Below are 22,171 nucleotides of genomic sequence, written 5' to 3'. Positions count from 1 at the left end.
ACCCCCCCCCCGCCCCCCCCCCCCCCCCCCCCCCCCCCCCCCGAGTGCCAATACCCATCCCTCAGCAAAAATCACTGGAGTGACAATCTGCTCGTTATCATTTTGCCGCTCATGGGATCGGACTGTGCTCACAGTGACTGCTCTCCCCCCCCCCTCTCCAAACCACCCACAGCCCCCACCGCCCCAGCCCAGTCTTCCTTGTGTTACGGCGGTGACTGGGTTTAACAACGTACTTCGCTGGCTGTGGGTGATTCTCGGTCATGCAGAGAAATCACAGAGACACCCGCACAGACACAGACACGCACAGGTGCACACACTTACACCGACATACATGTGGGTGAAATACATGCAGAGTGTCATGTGAGAGTACCTTTAAGAAATGGGTGTTTATAAATGGGTGTGTATATAAATATCTGTAGTGAGAGTACCTTTAAGAAATGGGTGTTTACTACTGCAGTGATGTCAGAGAGTGGGTGGAGCTGGGCTGTCAGCTTTTTACTTTCATTTTAGGCTGTTTGCTGCAGGGTGGGTTTTAGTTTTGTTTTAAGAGCTGGATAGCTGCAGTCACAGCCAGAAGGTGTATTAGAGTCTCTCTCCGTAATCTAAAGACTGTAAATCGATCCTGGTGATTTAAATCTAATAACAGGAGTGACTTTAACCTGATGTGCTTCTGGTTAAAAGGTGTTTTAAGTCTATGGATGTTAAAAGGAAAGCTTAAAGGATTACTCAGTGTTGTATGCTTTTTGTTTTAATATTTCTTTATTCCCCTCCTTTTTCGCATTTTCTCCCCAATTTACACCCAACAACAATAAACAATAATCAGAAACAAATATGTCAATCCCCATTTCAATAACAACAATCCCATCCTCCCACCAAACCCCAAACATCAGCCCCGCATGTTCACATAAACAAATGACAAAAAGGAATGAGGAATCACCCATAGTCACCATTAACACACACAGCCCCCCTCCCCCCCAACCCTCCCACCCACCCCCCCAACTAATGTTTGATGTTATCCAGTTCTTGAAAGTGCATGATGAATAATGCCCATGAATTGTTGAACCCCTCCATCCTTCCCCTCAGTTCAAACTTAACCTTCTCAAGGGTCAAGAATCCCAGCAGGTCCCCCCGCCACACCAGGGCACAGGGTGGAGAGGCCGCTCTCCATCCCAACAGGATCCACCTTCGGGCGATCAATGAGGCGAAGGCTATGATATCTGCCTCCGCCCCCGTTTCCAACCCCGGCTGGTCCGACACCCCGAATATGGCCTCCCAGGGACCCGGGTCCAGTTTCATGTGCACCACTTTAGAGTTTACCCTAAACACCTCCTTCCAGTACTCCCCTAGCTTTGGACAGGACCAAAACGTATGAATGTGATTAGCGCCCCCCCCCCCGCAACGTTCACACACATCTTCTACTCCTTCAAAGAATCAGCTCATCCTCGCCCTTGTGAGGTGTGCTCTGTACACCACCATCAGCTGTATCAGCCCCAACTTCGCGCACGAGTTGGAGGCATTCACCCTCCGGAGCACCTCACACCAGATCCCCTCCTCCACACCCTCTCCCAACTCTTCCTCCCACTTTGCTTTGATCCCTTGCAGTGGTGCCTTCTCCTCCTCCAAAATAGTGTTGTATTCTTTGGGGGTTGTATTTGAATTAATGGTTGCTAAGATGTTCACTGTATGTTTTAAAAAGGTTAACTTGAGTTCATAGAATAAGCATTGTTTTGCTTTAAAAAATACTTTTCCCTTTCTGCTGTACCACCCCTGTGGAGTGGGCCGTGTGCTCCCCATACCACAATCTAGTAAAAGTTGTGGGTCAGGTGAACTCCATGATACACTTTGGGGTTCTCTAAACCCCGGCACATAACAATAGACACACACAGGCAGGCACACGTATGCACATACACTCATGTACACAGATGCATGCATGCAGAGACACATACATGCAGCCGCACAAATGCACACGGTCGCACACACATACGGACAGACGCTTGTACGCACAGATGCATGCACAAACAATGATGGTCAGTGATGCACACGCGTGGCCAAACGCCGTGGTCACTTACCAGGCTGTGAGGTAGGCAGCTCCGTGGGTGGAGCTGGCGGCTCTGGTGCGATAACGGCCTCGTACTCTGATTCGGGAAGCCTGGGGGACATAAACAGAAGGGAGTGTGACTGAAATCTCTGGCACCCTTCCTGCCATCCATTGCTCACTCTCTCTGCGACATCAACCCCTTGATACCAGGGGGTAAAGGAAAGAATAGTGATGGGGCAGGTGGGGAGGGGGGGGGGGGGGGGGGGCAGGGAGATCACAGGTTTTCACCTTGTGGTATTCACCACTGTTGCATATATATCGCATATGAGGTGTATTACGGTAAAGCCCCTGTACTACAGGTACGGGGGTAGATCCCTGCCTGCTGGCTCCGCCCAGTAGGGGGAGTATAAATGTGTGTGCTCCCCGTACAGCAGCCATTTCATCAGCTGCAGGAGGCTGCACATCTCTGCGTAATAAAGCCTCGATTACACCCTACTCTCGTCTCGTCGTAGTTGATAGTGCATCAATTTATTACGCAGAGATTTTACAACGATGGATCTCCGCATCAAGCCGGATCGCCTGCAGCTATACCCTCAAGCAGACAACACCAAGTTGGCCTTCGCACATTGGCTAGTTTGCTTCGAAGCCTACATCGGATCTGCGACAGAACCACCCTCAGAGGCACAGAAACTCCAGATCCTGTATACGCGGCTGAGCTCCGATATCTTTCCCCTCATCTGGGACACGCCCACCTACGCTGAGGCCATGGCGCTACTGAAGGAGAACTACGCTCAGCAGACCAACAAAATCTACGTCAGGCACCTCCTGTCCACACGGCATCGTCTCCCCGGTGAGTCTGTGGAAGGTTTCTGGCGTGCCCTGTACGCTCTGGCGAGGGACTGCGATTGCCAGGCCGTTTCGGCCATTGAACATTCTGAACTCCAAATTAGAGATGCTTTTGTTACGGGCATAGGGTCGGCGTACATCCGCCAGCATCTCTGAGAAGGGGCTACCCTTGACCTCGCGGCGACCAAGAAACTAGCGATCTCACTCACAGTCGCCTCCTGTAATGTACAGGTGTCGCCCCCGACCGCACGATCCACCCCTCCTGGTCATCATGGACCCCGCCAGCGAACACCCCATCGTGGACCCCACCAGTGACCGCCCCCAGCCAACCCCAAGCCTGCGCCGCGCAGCAGCCAACCAACCCCGGGGGACCCAAGTGCGCACCTCTGCGCACAGACAAAACACCCCCAGCAGCGCTGCCCGGCGCAGAGTGCGCTCTGCAAGTCCTGCGGGAAGAAAGGGTATTTCGCTGCTGTGTGCCAGGTCCGCTCGATCGCCGCTATTGTCCATGCACCCCCCCCCACGTGCGACCAGTGGGCGCCGCCATCTTCCTCGCCTCAGACCAGGTACGGCCCGTTGGCGCCGCCATCTTCCTCGCCTCAGACCAGGTACGGCCCGTTGGCGCCGCCATCTTCCTCGCCTCAGACCAGGTACGGCCCGTTGGCGCCGCCATCTTCCTCGCCTCAGACCAGGTACGGCCCGTTGGCGCCGCCATCTTCCTCGCCTCAGACCAGGTACGGCCCGTTGGTGCCGCCATCTTCCTCGCCTCAGACCAGGTACGGCCCGTTGGCTCTGCCCTCTTCCTCGCCTCAGACCAGGTACGGCCCGTTGGCTCTGCCATCTTCCTCGCCTCAGACCAGGTACGGCCCGTTGGCTCTGCCATCTTCCTCGCCTCAGACCAGGTACGGCCCGTTGGCTCTGCCATCTTCCTCGCCTCAGACCAGGTACGGCCTGTGGGCACTGCCATCTTCCTCGCCTCAGACCAGGTACGGCCCGTTGGCGCTGCCATCTGGCTCGCCTCAGGACACATGCGTCCCGTGGGTGCCGCCATCTTCCCCGCACCAGGACCCCTGCCTGTCGGGCACCTCATCGGGCCGCTCATCGCCTGCAACCGCCGCTGACCAGCCAGGGGCCTTCCGACACCATCACATCGTCTCACCTCCACCACGATCGACCAGTCCCGACCGCACAACCTCGCGACCGCGTCGACGACAGTAAAGGTCGATGGGCACGAGACATCATGCCTTCTGGACTTCGGGAGCACTGAGAGCTTCATCCACCCCGATACGGTAAGGCGCTTCTCTGTCACGGTACATCTCCCTCGCCTCCGGATCCCACTCCGTGGCGATCCAGAGGTACTGCATCGCCACTCTCACCATCCAGGACGTAGAGTTCAGTGGCTTCCGGCTCTATGTCCTCCCCAGCCTCTGCGCTGCCTTGCTACTCGGCCTGGACTTCCAGTGCAACCTCCAGAGCCTAACCCTGAAACTCGGCGGGCCCCTATCACCCCTTACTGTGTGCTGCCTCGCGACCCTTAAGGCCGACCCGCCTTCTCTGTTTGCAAACCTAACCCTGGATTGCAAACCCGTCGCCACCAGGAGTAGACGGTACAGCGCCCAGGACAGGACCTTCATCAGGTCTGAGGTCCAGCGGCTGCTGCGGGAAGGTATCATCAAGGCCAGCAACAGCCCCTGGAGAGCCCAAGTGGTAGTTGTGAAAACTGAGGAGAAAAACAGGATGGTCGTTGACTACAGCCAGACCATCAATCGGTACACGCAGCTCGACACGTACCCCCTCCCCCGCATATCTGACATGGTCAATCAGATTGCACAGTACCGGGTCTTCTCGACAGTGGACCTGAAATCTGCCTACGTCCAGCTCCCCATGCGCAAGGCAGACCGCCCGTACACCGCGTTTGAAGCGGATGGCTGCCTTTTCCTTAGGGTTCCCTTCGGCGTCATTAACGGGGTCTCGGTCTTCCAACGGGAGATGGACCAAATGGTTGACCGGTACGGACTGCGGGCCACCTTCCCGTACCTGGATAACGTCACCATCTGCGGCCACGACCAGCAGGACCACAACGCTAACCTTTCCAAATGCTTCCATACCACCAAATTCCTCAACCTAACCTACAACAAGGAGAAGTGTGTGTTCAGCACGGACCGATTAGCCATCCTCGGCTATGTGGTTCAGAACGGAGTTCTAGGGCCCGACCCCGATCGCATGTGCCCCCTCATGGAACTCCCCCTTCCCCACTGCCCCAAGGCCCTCAAACGATGCCTGGGGTTCTTCTCGTACTACGCCCAGTGGGTCCCTAACTACGCGGACAAGGCCCGCCCACTCATCCACTTCACAGTTTTCCCACTAACGACCGAGGCTGACCAGGCCTTCTACTGTATCAAGGCTGACATCGCCAAGGCCGCGATGCACGCGGTCGACGAGACGCTCCCCTTCCAAGTCGAGAGCGATCCATCAGACGTCGCTCTAGCCGCATTCTTTTCCCGCACCCTCCATGCCTCCGAAATTTGGCACTCCTCAGTCAAAAAAGAGGCCCAAGCCATCGTTGAAGCGGTGCGGCATTGGAGGCATTACCTGGCCGGCAGGAGATTCACTCTCCTCACTGACCAGCTGTCGGTTGCCTTCATGTTCAATAACACACAGCGGGGCAAGATCAAAAACGATAAAATCTTTTGAGGTGGAGGATCGAGCTCTCCACCTACAACTATGAGATTTTGTATCACCCCGGTAAACTCAACGAGCCCCCGATGCCCTACCCAGAGGTACATGTGCCAGCGCACAAGTGGACCGACTCAGGACCCTGCACGACAACCTCTGTCAGCCAGGGGTCACCCTATTTTTCACTTCATAAAGGCCCGCAATCTGCCCTACTCCATCGAGGAAGTCAGGGCTATCACCAGAGACTGCCAGGTCTGCGCGGAGTGTAAACCGCACTTCTACCGGCCAGACCGTGCGCGCCTGGTGAAGGCCTCCCACCCCTTTGAACGCCTCAGCGTGGATTTCAAAGGGCCCCTCCCCTCCACCGACCGAAACACGTACTTCCTCAGTGTGGTCGATGAATACTCCAGGTTCCCCTTCGCCGTCCCATGCCCCAATATGACGTCTGCCACGGTCATCAGAGCCCTCAACACCATCTGTTCGGATTCCCCGCCTACGTCCACAGGATGAGGGATCCTCATTCATGAGCGATGAGCTGCGTCAGTTCCTGCTCAGCAGGGGTATCGCCTCCAGCAGGACGACCAGCTACAACCCCTGGGAAACGGGCAGGTAGAGAGGGAGAATGGGACGGTCTGGAAGGCCGTCCAGCTGGCCCTACGGTCCAGGAACCTCCCAGCCTCCCGCTGGCAGGAGGTCCTCCCTGACGCCCTTCACTCCATTCGGTCGCTCCTGTGCACTGCGACTAACGAAACCCCCCATGACCGTCTCTTTGCCTTCCCCAGGAAGTATACCTCTGGGGTTTCGCTCCCAACGTGGCTGGCAGCTCCAGGACCCGTTCTCCTCCGCAAGCACGTGCAGCTCCATAAGGCAGACCCATTGTTCGAGAGGGTACAGCTACTCCATGCGAACTCACAGTACACCTGTACCCGACGGCCGCCAAGACACAGTCTCCCTCAGGGACCTGGAACCAGCTGGTATCCCCACACCCCTCACTCTGCCCCGGGGCCACCCGTCCTCCCCCCAGCGCACCTCACCACAGCCCCTGCTCCAGGGCAATCCGTCCTCCTCTTGGTCCCACCCGGGGATGAAGATGAGGTCGACACGCTCCCGGAGTCACCGGCGATCGAACCGACGCCTGAATCGCCACTGGGACTGCGGCGCTCGCAACGGCGGATCAAGGCGCCCGATCGTCTGAATTTGTAAACTTTTCCTAAACTGTTAAACATCTGCATGTAAATAGCATTCCACCACCCCCACTGGACTCTTTTTTTTTAAATCAGGGGGTGAATGTGGTAGTCACCACTGTGTATATATATCGCATATGAGGTGTATTACGGTAAGGCTCCTGTACTACAGGTACGGGGGTAGATCCCTGCCTGTTGGCTCCGCCCAGTAGGTGGAGTATAAATGTGTGGGCTCTCCGAGCTGCAGCCATTTCGGCAGCAGCTGCAGGAGGCTACACATCTCTGTGTAATAAAGCCTCGATTACTCTCTACTCTCGTCTCGTCATAATTGATAGTGCATCACACCCCAGCCATTCTCCTTTAAAAACCAGCGGCCTAGACAGCAAATGGCGACAGGACTGTTCGACAAACATTCACTCCCTCCACCACCGACGCACAGCGGCAGCAGTGTGTGTACCATCTACAAGATGCACCGCAGCCACTCACCAAGGCTCCTTCGACAGCACCTTCCAAACCCACCACCTCTACCATCTAGAAGGACAAGGGGGCAGCAGACACATGGGGAACTCCACCACCTGCAAGTTCCCCCCCTCCGAGCCCCACACTCACCATCCTGACTGGGAAATATATCGGCCGTTCCTTCACTGTCGCTGGGTCACAATCCTGGCCCTCCCTCCCTGACAGCACTGTGGGTGTTACCCACACCACACAGGGACTGCAGCCGGTTCAAGATGGCGGCTCACCCACCACCTTCTCAAGGGGCAATTAGGGGTGGGCAACAAATGCTGGGCCCGGCCCCACCAAACTCCCCTCAGGCCTGCACCCGTCTCTGGCTGGGAGGTGCTGCGCACACACAAGACTCACCGAACAGGAGAAGCTTCCGGTCTTTCTGGTGGCTCGGCTGTGACTCCCCGGACTTCCTCCGGCTCCCTGCGATCTGTGAAAGGCGACGGCAGCATCGATGAGGGCGAGGGATGGTTGATTTTCCCAGGTGTAGATGCTCAGGGAGGGGGAGAGACAGGGGGAAGGAGAGAGGGAACAGCAGAGAAACAGAGAGGGAGCGAGGGAGAAGTAGAAAGGGAGAGACAGAGCGAGAGAGACAGAGGGAGAGAGACAGAGAGAGACAGAGAGGGACAGAGGGAGGGAGAGACAGAGAGAGGGCGAGACAGAGAGAGGAAGAGACAGAGAGAGGGAGAGACAGCGAGAGGGAGAGACATAGAGAGAGAGACAGGGAGAGGGAGAAACAGAGAGAGGGAGAGACAGAGAGAGGGAGAGACAGAGAGAGGGAGAAACAGAGAGAGGGAGAGACAGAGAGAGGGAGAGACAGAGAGGGAGAGACAGAGAGGGGGAGAGACAGGGAGAGGGAGAGACAGAGAGAGGGAGAGACAGAGAGAGGGAGAGACAGCGAGAGGGAGAGACGGAGATGAGAGGGAGAGACGGAGAGAGGGAGAGACAGCGAGAGGGAGAGACAGAGAGAGGGAGAGAGAGAGAGAGGGAGAGAGAGAGGGAGAGACGGAGAGAGGGAGAGACAGCGAGAGGGAGAGACAGTGAGAGGGAGAGACAGAGAGAGGGAGAGACAGCGAGAGGGAGAGACAGAGCGAGAGAGACAGCGAGAGGGAGAAACAGAGAGAGGGAGAGACAGGGAGAGGGAGAGACAGAGAGAGGGAGAGACCGAGAGGGAGAGAGGGAGAGACAGCGAGAGGGAGAGACAGAGAGAGGGAGAGACAGCGCGAGGGAGAGACAGAGAGAGGGAGAGACAGCGAGAGGGAGAGACAGCGAGAGGAAGAGACAGAGAGAGGGAGAGACAGCGAGAGGGAGAGACAGAGAGAGGGAGAGACAGCGAGAGGGAGAGACAGAGAGAGGGAGAGACAACGAGAGGGAGAGACAGATTGAGAGAGAGACAGCGAGAGGGAGAGACAGCGAGAGGGAGAGACAGAGAGAGAGAGAGAGACAGCGAGAGGGAGAGACAGAGGGAGAGACAGCGAGAGACAGAGAGGGAGAGACAGCGAGAGGGAGAGACAGCGAGAGGGAGAGACGGAAGAGAGAGGGAGATGGAGGGAGAGAGAGGTAGCAGGAGATTGAGAGACAGAGAGTGGAAGAGGGAGAAAGAAGGAGACAGAGATAAAGAGAGACAGAGAAGGAGAGAGAGACACAGAGTGAGCAAGAGAGAGGGAGGGGAGAAAGAGAGGGAGGGGAGAAAGAAAGGGCAGAACAGGGAGACAGAGAGAGAAAAAGAGAGAGAAAGAAAAGTAGAAAGGGGGAGAGAGGCAGAGGGGAGAAAAGAGGGAGTGTTAGAAACACAGAGATAGAAAGGGGAAGTGACAGGGACAGAGGGGCAGAGACAATAGAGGGGGGCATGGTGGGAAGGGGACCTGGTGGGAGGGGGAGGCAGTGGGAAGGGGAGACAGAGAGGGAGTGACAGAGAGGGAGATCACAGAGTGAGGGAGAGACAGAGTGGACAGAGAGACACACACACACACACACAGACTGGCAGAGACAGAAGGGAGAGACACAGAGAAGAAGAGGGACGGAGGGGGAGGGGAAAAGAGGGGAGGAACAGAAAAATACAGTGGAAGAGACAGACACACAGATATAACACACAATACATCGAACACACTCACATCTCTCGCACTCACACACACATACTGATCCTTCACACACAGATCACACACACACACGCCCTCTAATTGTATGTCAAAGTTATTCAGGGAAGTTACGGATAGCTTAGGAGTAGAGCAATTTAAATCAACTGTGCTGTCATCCAGAGTCACAGGGAGCGTTAGAAAGGTGTATTATGATCTCGGACCAGACCCCAACAGTGGCTCGGGAACTGGTCAGAAACTCCAATATTTTACTTTTGTTTTGTAAGACTGAGGAAAGGATACGTCGCTCCAGGAGTGATTTCACACAAATTAATAATAATAATAATCTTTATTATTGTCACAAGTAGGCTGACATTAACACTGCAATGAAGTTACTGTGAAAAGCCCCTAGTTGCCACATTCCGGCACCTGTCCGGGTCACAGAGGGAGAATTCAGAATGTCCAATTCACCTAACAGCACGTCTTTCGGGATTTGTGGGAGGAAAACGGAGCACCCGGAGGAAACCCACGCAGACACGGGAGAACATGCAGACTCCGCACAGTGACCCAAGCCCGGAATTGAACCTGGGTCCCTGGCGCTGTGAAGCAAATATGCTAACCACTGTGCTACCGTGCTGCCCATAGGGATATGGTATATTTTTAAAAACCTATATTACTGACACAGGATTATAAATATCTTTAACATCACACCAGAAAATAGATTACAATTACTCTTTAAACAATGCTAATCAATAGTGACACAATAACACTTAACTGCTATCTTTATTCCCACTCAAACAACAGAACCATCTCAGCTCTCAATCCACTTTTAAATACAGTTAGCACTCAGGAATACCCGCTATACAGAGATACCTGGATACTCTACTTTGAGAAAGAGAGATATTTTAACACTGCTTTAAGGACAAGACCTGACTCCTGTCAGAACCATGCAGAAACTCTGGCTGTATTTCTTCAGAAAGAAGCTGCTTCTCAGCTTGTTTCAGCTCATCCTCCAGCGACACAATTCTGAGCAGCTCGGAAAGAAACTGCTAATCTGTCTACGGACATATCTTTAACTGAGCTGCAATGAGAACAAATGCTTGATTCTACTCGCATCTCAATTTAAAACTCAGATGAACTGCTTTTCTGCAAAATGCCTGGCATCCTAGCGCCTCCCATTAATTATATCATCTTACGAAGACAGGGGTGTCAGGTGTTCGGGGAGCCCAGTGAACCATGCCCATATGTTCTGGGCATGCCCGGCGCTGGAGGAGTTCTGGAAGGGGGTGGCGAGGACGGTGTCGAGGGTGGTAGGATCCAGGGTCAAGCCAGGCTGGGGACTCGCGATTTTTGGGGTTGGGGTGGAGCCGGGAGTGCAGGAGGCGAAAGAGTCCGGTGTGCTGGCCTTTGCGTCCCTAGTAGCCCGGCGAAGGATCTTGCTACAGTGGAAAGATGCGAGACCCCCAAGCGTGGAGACCTGGATCAATGACATGGCGGGTTTCATTAAGCTGGAGAAGGTCAAATTTGCTCTGAGAGGATCGGTACAAGGGTTCTTTAGGCGGTGGCAGCCTTTCCTCGACTTTCTGGCTCAGCGATAGGGTACTGGGTCAGCAGCAGCAGCAACCCGGGGTGGGGGGTGGACGTTGACTATGTTTATTTAATTTTAATTTATTTTTAAGTTCTCTTGTTGTTTACTGGGTTTGGGGGTGGGGGTGAGATACATGTGTTGATACGGTCTTGGGGTGTTACAGATACTATGGTGTTTTATTGTTGCTTTTCATTGTTTGTTGTTATATTTTCTGTAAAAAATGTCAATAAAAATCATTCATTAAAAAAAAATTATTTTAAAAAAAAATTATATCATCTTACCAAGTTGAAACACAATGGGTGGGATTCTCCGTTGGCCAACGGTAAAAATCAGGCCATGTGATCGGGCAGGGAATAGCTCCTGATGCTGAAATCGCACTAGGCGCTGGTTTAACTCTAAATCGCGATGCTCCGCCTCCTCAAAAATTGCGTCAATGCGACACACACCACGCGTCGTTGAAACACTGTTCACATGTCATTAGTGGGCCCACACATGATGCTCCGCCTCCGATGGGCTGAGTTCCTGACGACGCTGCCCACGTGTGCTCTCACAAATCGTGAACCTGGTGTGAATCATAGAATTTACAGCGCAGAAGGAGGCCATTCGGTCCATCGAGTCCGCACTGGCTCTTGGAAAGAGCACCCCACCCACGGTCAACACTTCCACCCCACCCCCAGTAATCTCGCCCAAGACGAAGGGCAATTTTGGACACTAGGGGCAATTTATCATGGCCAATCCACCTAACCCGCACATCTTTGGACTTGTGGGAGGAAACCGGAGCACCCGGAGGAAACCCACGCAGACACAGGGAGAACGTGTAGACTCCGCACAGAAAGTGACCCAAGCCGGGAATCGAACCTGGGACCCTGGAGCTGTGAAGCAATTGTGCTAACCACTATGCCACCGCCCTGCCCCACTGTGTGGTGGCTGCTAAGAGAGAGAGGGCGGATGGATAGTGTCCAGCACCGCCATCGTTCGCCGACAGCTGTGCCACTGGCGGCTTCAGCCAGGACCGGGGGGTGGGGAGAGCAGTGGGGGTTGGTCAGGAGGTGGGCTATGGGGTCGGGTACACACCATTCCTGCAGCTGGCAAGGCAGCCATGCCACTGACTGTGTGTGTGTGTGTGTGTGTGGGCGGGGGAGGGTGCATTGTTTAATCGCGGCTGCAGCTTGTCAGCCCTGTGAGTGTCCGTCACGGACCCACCGATTCCCGCACCGTTTTCCATGCGTTTCGAGGGTGTTGCACGCCGAGCCGGTGCTAGCCCCTCACCGGTAGCCGAATCGGTGCCGATTTTTCCCGACGTGAAAGTCCACGGATTCTCCGTTACCATCAGCACTTAGACTGAGAAACAGATAATCTGGCCCAATGTATCTAATTAACTCCACAGGGACCCCCCCACCCAAAATCCAACAAAAATCCATTAGTTTAAGCTTTACGGTGCCTTAATTGCATCCCTGGCTCACAAAACCTTTCAGATCAGGATTCTTTAATAAAATACTATTGCAGCAGTCATACGCACACTAAGCCAGGTTTATAACCCTTACTGCACTAAATATCTGGAATACAATGTATCTAAAATTCCAACATTCATCACACCTCCCCCCCTTAACAAAATGAACCAGTTATATAAAAAAAGATGGCTTCATTTTCCCCAGGGTCTTTTAACTCGTAACATTTCTCATTAGTAAACACAACTAATATTCTATAAGATACATATGTCATGTGAGAGTACCTTTAAGAAATGGATGTTTAAGCAATGTACCTTTAGGAAACGAAGCAGCTCATATTACTGAAGTGATGTGATGTCAGCGTGTGGGTGGAGCTGGGTTTTTAGCTCAGCCATTTTGCAGTGTTTTAGTTTCAGTTTTGAGGAAAAGAGCTTGGGTGTGTCTGTGTATTTGCAGGGAGCTGGATCTGCTGTGATCTCTGCCAGGAAAGACTATCTCTGAATCATTTAGGTGATTTAAACTCATAATAGTAATGTCTTTAACCTGATGTGTTTCTGTTTAAAGGTGTTAAGTCTTTTGGAGGTTTGAAGGAACATTTTGAGGGATTATTTAGTGTTGTATTATTTTCGGGGTTATCTATGAAGTAAGGGGTGTTAAAAGGTTAAGTTGAATTCATGGAATAAACATTGTTTTGTGTTTAAAAACCCACGTGGCCATAATTGTAATACCACACCTGGAGACCAAGCCAGGATAGGGGGGTTCGAATCATATCGATTGGGAAAGACCCAATCGATCCCCAGCAGGTGAGAGAGCCCGCCCCAAGGGGCACGGACCTCTGGGGACCTATAAAAAGAAGGTCCCGCACATGGTTCTGCCTGTTGCATCCTCACTCCGGCCTAGGCCTGTTGCATCCTGACTCCGGCCTCCGACTCCAGCCTCCAGATCCTGTCTTTCATCACCAGCCGTTGAGCAACAGCCATCTATCAGTAAGTGCCAAAACGACGATCGCTACGTGACCCAGGCATTGCTTGTACTCTTGCCGACTATTAGCGAACAGAAGTCGCAGACCAGAAAGGAACAAAGACCTTGTCCCTGACCTTGCTTGTTCCTATTTAGATAAGTATTAGTCTTTTAGCGTGTGCATGAGTATTTATTATAATTGTTATAATAAACTCTAATTGTTTTGGACTTACTAATCAGTGTATGACTTTATTGACTTGAACTTGGCCTTAGCACTTGTGACGGTGTCTCTTACGGCACCTGGCGACTCCAGAGCATAGAAATAAGAAACAGAGCCAAACGAGTGTTAAGCACACTGCCTCTATTTGAGGAGTGTTAAACACACTAACTTAGAACGACCAACAACATATCATATTATATTTAAACAGGCAAACTTCAACATGAGTGCAGTCCACTTCAGCCTTTCTTTGCCACCTTCCAACATTCCAGTCTTCTCACATTTCAAAGTCATGATAAAGCATCTGCAATCACATTTTCAATTCCTGACACATATATTATTGTCAAGCTGAGGAGTTGTAGCAATAGACTCCATCTAAACGGTCTTGCATTTTCATCCTTAAACTTTTCCAAAAATGTTCGTGGATTATGGTCTGAATCGACAGTTGCCTCCGACGAATTGTGCACAACGTAATTGTGAAAATGTTGTAACGCCGATACCAAATTCAATGTCTCCTATTCGATGGTCGAATATTTCTTTTGATGAATATTTAGTTTCCGCTAAAAAATAATCAACAGGCCTTGTGATTATTTTGTTGCCTTCCTGTTACAGTATACCACCAACACCTACATCACCCGCATTAATTGCATCCATAAATTGCATGGCATAATGGGCAGGGGCATGGTGGTTAGCACAGTTGCTTCACAGCTCCAGGGTCCCAGGTTCGATTCCCGGCTTGGGTCACTGTCTGTGTGGAGTCTGCACATTCTCCCCCGTGTGTGCGTGGGTTTCCTCCGGGTGCTCCGGTTTCCTCCCACAGTCCAAAGACGTGCAGGTTAGGTGGGATTGGCCATGATAAATTGCCCTTAGTGTCCAAAAAAGGTTAAGTTGAGTTACGGGTGCGCAAGGCTCAGCCTGACGCAACTAAAAGTGGTACATAGAGCCCACTTAACAAGAAACCGTATGAGTAGGTTCTTCCCGGAGGTGGAGGACAGATGCGAGCGGTGCCAAAGAGGCCCGGCCAACCACGCCCACATGTTCTGGTCTTGCCCCAGACTTGTGGAGTACTGGACTGCCTTCTTCGAGGCTATGTCCAAAGTGGTGGGGGTGAGGGTGGAGCCATGCCCGATAGTGGCGGTCTTCGGGGTTTCAGACCAGCCAGATCTATTCCTGGGGAGGAGGGCGGACGCCCTTGCCTTTGCCTCCCTGATCGCCCGCCGTAGAATCCTGTTTGGCTGGCGGTCAGCAGCACCGCCCAGAGCTGCAGACTGGCTGTCCGACCTCTCGGAATCTCTCCAAATGGAGAAAATCAAATTCGCCATCCGAGGGTCGGACGACGGCTTCCACAGAACGTGGGAGCCATTCATGCAATTGTTCCGGGACCTGTTTGTGGCCAACGTACAAGAGGAAGAATAGTCGGGTGGCCAAGAATCAGGGGAAAATGGACGGGAATCGGGGGAGGGTAGCCGGGGGGGGGGAGGGGGGGGGGGGGGGGGGGGGGGTTACGGGCTCGTTATGGTGGTTTGCTGGCAAGCCAAGGCCCAAAACCAAACTATAAATAAATGCCTATAAACATGTGCCTCGGCCATATTGGGGAATGTAAAATATGTATGCTGGCTAAAGGGGGCGGCCACAATTGTTGTTATGAAGATGCTTACCTGTAAATATTCATGCTAAATTTTTGTGTTTTCTTTTTTTTTTCTCTCTAATAATTTGTAATTTGTCATATATAAAATATGAAAACTCAATAAAAAACATTTATAAAAAAAAAACGTTGAGTTACGGGGATAAAGAGGATAGGGTGGAGGTGTGGGGCTTAAGTCTTTAAATCTTTCCAAGGGCCGGTGCAGACTCGATGGGCTGAATGGCCTCCTTCTGCACTGTAAATTCTATGGCAATCAGGTGTCGCCAACATTGGTGCAATGGTTAACACAGCTTTCAGCTTGCCGAACGGCCCCCTACATTCTGAAATTTCCTGTGCTGTTTCAGAGGGTCAGTCAGTGGAGCAGCCACACTGCTAAAAGTTGGCATGAATTTGAACCACTCAAAACTCTCTCCTCATTGATGGTATTGGAAACTCTCCAAATGTTTTCGCCCCTCGCATTCCGAGGGGCCACCTGACCCATGTCCAGTTATATGGCCCAAGAATGTGGCTTGAGCTTTCGCAACTTCATTTTTTGGCCACATTTGCCATCCATCCGGGCTCCTGTAATCATTCTTGTAAATGTCCCAAATGCTCCTTCCACACCAAGTCGTCAATGCACACTGCAAACTGTTTGGTCCGGAAATGACCTTGTTCGTCAATCTTAGGAATGTTACTGGCTCATTCTTCATTCCAAATGAATAACTTTAAACTGATGTGGAGCATTTGGCGTCACGAAAAACGAAAATGCCCTTTGCCCTGTCTGATAAAGGCACTCAGCAGTTGTGATGAACGTATTGTACTAACCGTTCACCACTGTATTACTCTGTATCACGCTGTTGCCCGTGTGGGCTCCACCTATGGACCATTGTACGACATTACACAGAATGTATCATGTTGGTGCCCTTGTGGGCTCCGCCCCTGACTCCGCCCCCTTGAGGGGAGGTACAAAGAGCGCCTGCCCTGTAGGCGGCTCTCAGTAGCAGACCAGTCGCAGGCAGGCACTGTTCTAGTCGATTAAAGCCATTGTTCACTTCAACTCTCTGTCTCGTGTGAAATGATTTTTTTTTTTAATTATAAATTTAGAGTACCCAATAATTTTTTCCAATTAAGGGGCAATTAGCGTGGCCAATCCGCCTACCCTGCACATCTTTGGGTTGTGGGGGTGAAACCCACACAAACACGGGGGGAATGTGCAAACTCCGCACGGACAGTGACCCAGGACCGGGATTCGAACCCGGGTCCTCAGCGCCATAGGCAGCAATGCTAACCACTGTGCCACCGTGCTGCCGTCGTGTGAATTGATGGGTGCTTCACCAGTACCCTTTAAGTAACAGGAAAGTTATAGGAAAAGATGTCCCGAAGCGTGGTACATTGGCGAGACCAAGCAGACGCTGCGACAACGAATGAACGGGCATCGCACGACAATCACCAGGCAGGAATGTTCCCTTCCAGTCGGGGAACACTTCAGCAGTCAAGGGCATTCAGCCTCTGATCTCCGGGTAAGCGTTCTCAAAGGCGGCCTTCAGGACGCGCGACAACGCAGAATCGCTGAGCAGAAATTTATGGCCAAGTTCCGCACGCATGAGTGCGGCCTCAACCGGGATCTTGGATTCATGTTGCATTACATTCATCCCCCACCATCTGGCCTGGGCTTGCGAAATCCTACCAACTGTCCTGGCTTGAGACAATTCACACATCTTTAACCTGGGTTTACCCTTATCTCTGGATCTGTAATGATTTGATTACCCGCAAATGCTCGCATTCCAAGCATTATAGAATTTACAGTGCAGGAGGCCATTCGGCCCATCGAGTCTGCACCGGCTCTTGGAAAGAGCACCCTACCCAAGTTCAACACCTCCACCCTATCCCAATAACCCACTTTAGGGGAAATCTGCAATCCTTCTCATCCCCGACTGGCCTATCTGTGACTCCAACCCTCCCCCCCCCCCTCCTCCCCTCTCTCCTCCTCCTCTCCCGCACACACACACACACAGCAATGTGGTTACACACACAATTTACAGTGCAGAAGGAGGCCATTCGGCCCATCAAGTCTGCACCGGCTCTTGGAAAGAGCACCCTACCCAAGGTCAATACCTCCACCCTAGCCCCATAACCCAGTAACCCCACCCAACACTGACGGCAATTTTGGACACTAAGGGCAATTTATCACGGCCAATCCACCTAACCTGCACATCTTTGGACTGTGGGAGGAAACCGGAGAACCCGGAGGAAACCCACCCAGACACGGGGAGAACCTGCAGACTCCACACAGACAGTGACCCAAGCCGGAATCGAACCTGGGACCCTGGAGCTGTGAAGGCATTGTGCTATCCACAATGCTACCGTGCTGCCCTGGCATCTTTGACTTTGTCTATATAAATGTTTCTGGAACCCACCTCTTCATTCACCTGAGGAAGGAGCAGCGCTCCGAAAGCTCGTGTTTGAAACAAACCTGTTGGACTTTAACCTGGTGTTGTAAGACTTCTTACTGTGCTCACCCAAGTCCAACGCCGGCATCTCCACATCCTTGAAGTAAGTCACGTTTTGTCATAATAGGATACTAATCAGACTTGAAAACTGCATTGATTTTCTATAGACCACACACAATCGCTGTATTCCATCCGGTTTGGAGAGAGAGGTTTCACGATTTCTGGTCATGAATTGTTTCCACAGAAAATGTGTCCCAAATTTAGTTCCGCTGACCAAACTTTTAAAAAAGTACCCGAAATTTTATTGAACGTCAGAATGCTGGGAGGCATTTGGCAATCTTTCACTTTATTTTTCCAATTAAGGCACAATTTAGAGTGCCCAATGCACCCATCCTGCATATCTTTGGGTTGTGGGGGTGAGACCCAAACACAGGGAGAGTGTGCAAACTCCCACACGGGCAGTGAGCCGGGGCTGGGATCGAACCCGGGTCCTCGGCGCCGTCAGGCAGCAGTGCTAACCACTGTGCCACCATGGCACCCTGGCATTTGAGAATTTGAAAATGGCGTTAACCACCGCACTAGTTTCGGCGGCATCAAATTATGACAAGCTGTTTGAGGTGGCCACTGAAATGAGTGCGATGACCATTGATGCTGTGCTGTTACAAGGAGGCAAAGTAGGTGTAGAAAGGGCTGTTGGTTACTTTTTCAGAAAACAAAACATTCAACAAAAGAAGTGTTCGACCGCCAAGAAGGAGACATTGAATTCAGTATTGTGGTGATATGCATCACTGTAAATACACAAGGGGTTAATGTAAATACACTACAACTAAGTGAACACTAGAGGGAGCACCAGGGACGTCATGACATGCAGACATACAGCTAATGAACACCTAGAATAGGACACAACCAATGGGCAGTCAAGACACCCAGAGGTGACACTACCACAAGGGGGCATTACACAACCCATATATAAGGACAGGGCACACATGCTCTGTCTCTTTCCACAGGCAACACTTAGAGAGTAGGACAGGGGCAGAGCAGAAGCATCACACCCACCGCGTGGCTTAGAGCAGACTGGTTAGTTAGACTGAGTTACTATAGCAAGATTAGCAGGAGAGTCGAACTCCTAGAGAACTGTGCTCATGGTTCAATAAATCACAATTAACTTACTTCAATATCTGGAGTATCTTTTGGTCAAAGCTGCATTTAGTTGCAGCCTGTGTTATCCCAGAGTACATAACACAACAGGTATTGGCAACATTTTAGCATTCATGTTGCTAACAATTCATCGGAGACAATTGCTTATGCAGACCATAATCCATTGAAGTTTCTGGAGAAGTTTAAAGATCGTAATGCAAGACTGTTTAGATGGAATTCATTGCTGCAACCATTTAATTTGAAAATCATACACGCAGCAGGAAGAAAAAGCAAGATTGCACAGTTGCTTTATTGCGATTTTGAGAAGCAAGGAGAATGGAACTTTCAAAGTTGGGGAAGAAAGATTGAAATGGAATGTACTCACGTTAAATTTGTGTGCATAAATATGACAAGTTATGTAGGCTGTCGGACAATGGTAATGTTTAGTAATGAGTAGTATTTAACGTTTCAAAGGCTTTGGAAAATGCAGACATCTTTTCAATTTGCGGACTCATTTTCCTTTTGAGGGGAGGTGTGAAAATGTAAGAAATGATATATTACATTTTATATCTGCGGCAGTTATGTTATTTTTTTTAAAACAGGTTTAAAATACGGACCAACAATGCATTTGATAAAGCTGTGATTAAGGATCCATAAAAGGTGAGAGAATCGTTGATTCTAACCACTTCTGTTTAAAAATAGACGGCTGATGGAATGTTGTCTATAGAAAAGAGGTTCCCTGGGGTGCAGATCATTTATGAGGGAGTGGTGTTTAGTCATAGCTCAGCAGGTCGTGGGACATCTTAGTTGGGATGTAATTAATGGGAGGAGCCAGGCCTGTCTGTAGTTTTTGACAGTTTTGCCATAGGATTTGAGTCTGACAAGATAGAAGGATTTTCAGGTTGTTCCTGAAAGTGTCACTCTCCAAAGGTCTGTACAGAGAACAGCCAGTTACCCTGATCTGCTAGTTTTATTTATGAGTGGATTTTGAACTGTATTAGTTTGCTTAGTTGGAAATTTTCCTTTAACTGTCAATTGTAAAGGTATTTCTTTGGTATGAATGCGGTCAATTCTGTGTTTAAATTACAGTTTGTTTTAACATAAAAGATACCTATTGGTCAAAGTCATCACTTCTGGGCTGAAGTATCCTTTACTCTCAGTTTTACAGATTGCAAATTGTTTGGGGGTCTGGTCCGGTATCCAAACAAAACACACACACATTGATCTCACACACACCGATCTCACGCACAGATCAATCACATATACACACTGATCTCACAGATCACAATCACATATACACACTGATCTCACACAGCACGGGCAGCACGGTAGCATGGTGGTTAGCATAAATGCTTCACAGCTCCAGGGTCCCAGGTTCAGTTCCCGGCTGGGTCACTGTCTGTGCGGAGTCTGCACGTCCTCCCCGTGTCTGCGTGGGTTTCCTCCGGGTGCTCCGGTTTCCTCCCACAGTCCAAAGATGTGCGGGTTTGGTGGATTGGCCATGCTAAATTGCCCGTAGTGTCCTAAAAAGTAAGGTTAAGGGGGTGGGTTGTTGGGTTACAGGTATGGGGTGGATACGTGGGTTTGAGTAGGGTGATCATGGCTCGGCACAACATCGAGGGCCGAAGGGCCTGTTCTGTGCTGCACTGTTCTATTCTATAGATCACAATCACATATACACACTGATTTCATACACTGATCTCACACAGATCACAATCACAAATACAAACTGATCAACTGATCTCACGCAGAGCACAATCACATGTACACACACATTGATCTCACACACATATCAGAATCACATATACACACACACAGATCACATACGCTGACCACTGATATAAGGGGTGGTGGATTTTACCTTCCCTGCGACGCCTCTTTCCTGGGGTTTTCCGCTCCGGGTGGCCTGGGTCTTCGGGGAATCTGAAATCCTCAGCCAGGAAATCCTCCAGTTCCCGGAGGGTGGGCTCTGGGAGGTCCCTTTCCACCTCGAGAGGGAAGGATTACTGGAATCGGTTGTAACGTCACCCATCGACAGCCCCACACTCCGTTCACCAAAACAACCGTGCCGCCAAGCCGGATTCTCAGAGGAACCCCGCCTCATCACTCCAAAACAACGTTACCCCCCCTCCCCCAATACCTGTGAAACCCCATCCTTCACCATCCCCCCCAACCCCCACTCTCATACCCCACTCCCCGCCCAAGGGTGGTGAACACGATGGTGGTGGTCAAGCTGGGACACACCGGCTCAGAGGAATCCCACTTAATTTTCCCCCATCTCTTGAGAACACCAACACCGTAAGGGCAGCACGGTAGCATGGGGCAGCACGGTAGCATTGTGGATAGCACAATTGCTTCACAGCTCCAGGGTCCCAGGTTCGATTCCGGCTTGGGTCACTGTCTGTGCGGAGTCTGCACGTCCTCCCCGTGTCTGTGTGGGTTTCCTCCGGGTGCTCCGGTTTCCTCCCACAGTCCAAAGATGTGCAGGTTTGGTGGATTGGCCATGCTAAATTGCCCTTAGTGTCCAAAATTGCCCTTAGTGTTGGGTGGGGTTACTGGGATATGGGGGTAGGGTGGAGGTGTTGACCTCGGGTAGGGTGCTCTTTCAAGAGCCGGTGCAGACTCGATGGGCCGAATGGCCTCCTTCTGCACTGTAAATTCTATGAAACCATCAGCTTCGCTCCCGTGGGCCTGATACTAAAATTTCACCCTTTGTTATAGAGGCCCAGTGTTTTATAGCACAAGAGGCTCTTCGGCCCATCATGTCTGCGTGGGGCCATCAAGCACCTCTCCTAATCTCATTGCCCAACGCTTTCCCCGGAGCCGTTGTCAGCTGTGGTGTTTCAAATGCTCATCTAAACGCTTCTGAAATGTTGTGAGGGTTCCCGCCTCCACTTCCCTTTCAGGCAGCGAGTTCCAGATTCCCACCGCCCTCAGGGTGAAAAGGGTTTCCCTCAAATCCCCTCCGAATCTCCTGCCCCTTACCTTAAATCGAAGGGGGGGGGGGGGGGGGGGGGGGGGGGGGGGAGTGGTGGTCAGACAGACTGAAATCTTCAACAAACCTCCACGTCTGGCATCAGGATGGGCTCAACCTCACGGAGCGTAATCAGTTCTGGGGAGGTTGTGAGTACAGGAGCTGGCCCTGTGGAGAGATAAGCATCATGTGGCATGTTTGTGTAAGAGAGAGGGGAGAGGGAAAGAGAGAGAGAGAAAGAGAGTACACAGACACACAGAGAATGGGTTTTCATAAGATCATAAGCGATAGGAGCGGGCAGCGGGTCACTCAGCCCCTTGCGCCTTCTACCAACCCCTGCCGCACCCGCCTTCGACATGACCTTCCTTCCATCATAAGGTCAGAAGTGGGGAAGTTCACTGATGACTGCACGATATTCAGCACAATTCGCGACTCCTCAGAGACTGA

The 22,171-nt window shown here is 51.4% G+C and overlaps 1 protein-coding gene across 1 annotated transcript in view; it reads right to left on the bottom strand.

Annotated features, from left to right (window-relative positions):
• Positions 1-21,920, bottom strand: part of LOC119951617 (meiotic recombination protein REC8 homolog) — a 51,540-nt gene extending 29,620 nt beyond the window's left edge. The window contains exons 1-4 of the mRNA XM_038774797.1: positions 21,813-21,920; positions 20,612-20,738; positions 7,609-7,681; positions 2,070-2,149 (exon numbers count right to left, since the gene is read on the bottom strand). Of these exons, the coding sequence (XP_038630725.1) occupies positions 2,070-2,149; positions 7,609-7,681; positions 20,612-20,738; positions 21,813-21,920 (388 nt within the window). The remainder of the gene's footprint in view (positions 1-2,069; positions 2,150-7,608; positions 7,682-20,611; positions 20,739-21,812) is intronic.
• Between the last annotated feature and the right edge of the window lie 251 nt (positions 21,921-22,171).

Source organism: Scyliorhinus canicula, chromosome 17 (genome assembly GCF_902713615.1).
Source record: "Scyliorhinus canicula chromosome 17, sScyCan1.1, whole genome shotgun sequence".
NCBI classification, from domain to species: domain Eukaryota; kingdom Metazoa; phylum Chordata; class Chondrichthyes; order Carcharhiniformes; family Scyliorhinidae; genus Scyliorhinus; species Scyliorhinus canicula.
Note: the sequence above shows the minus strand (reverse complement) of the source record. Positions and strands in the feature narration are given on the sequence as shown.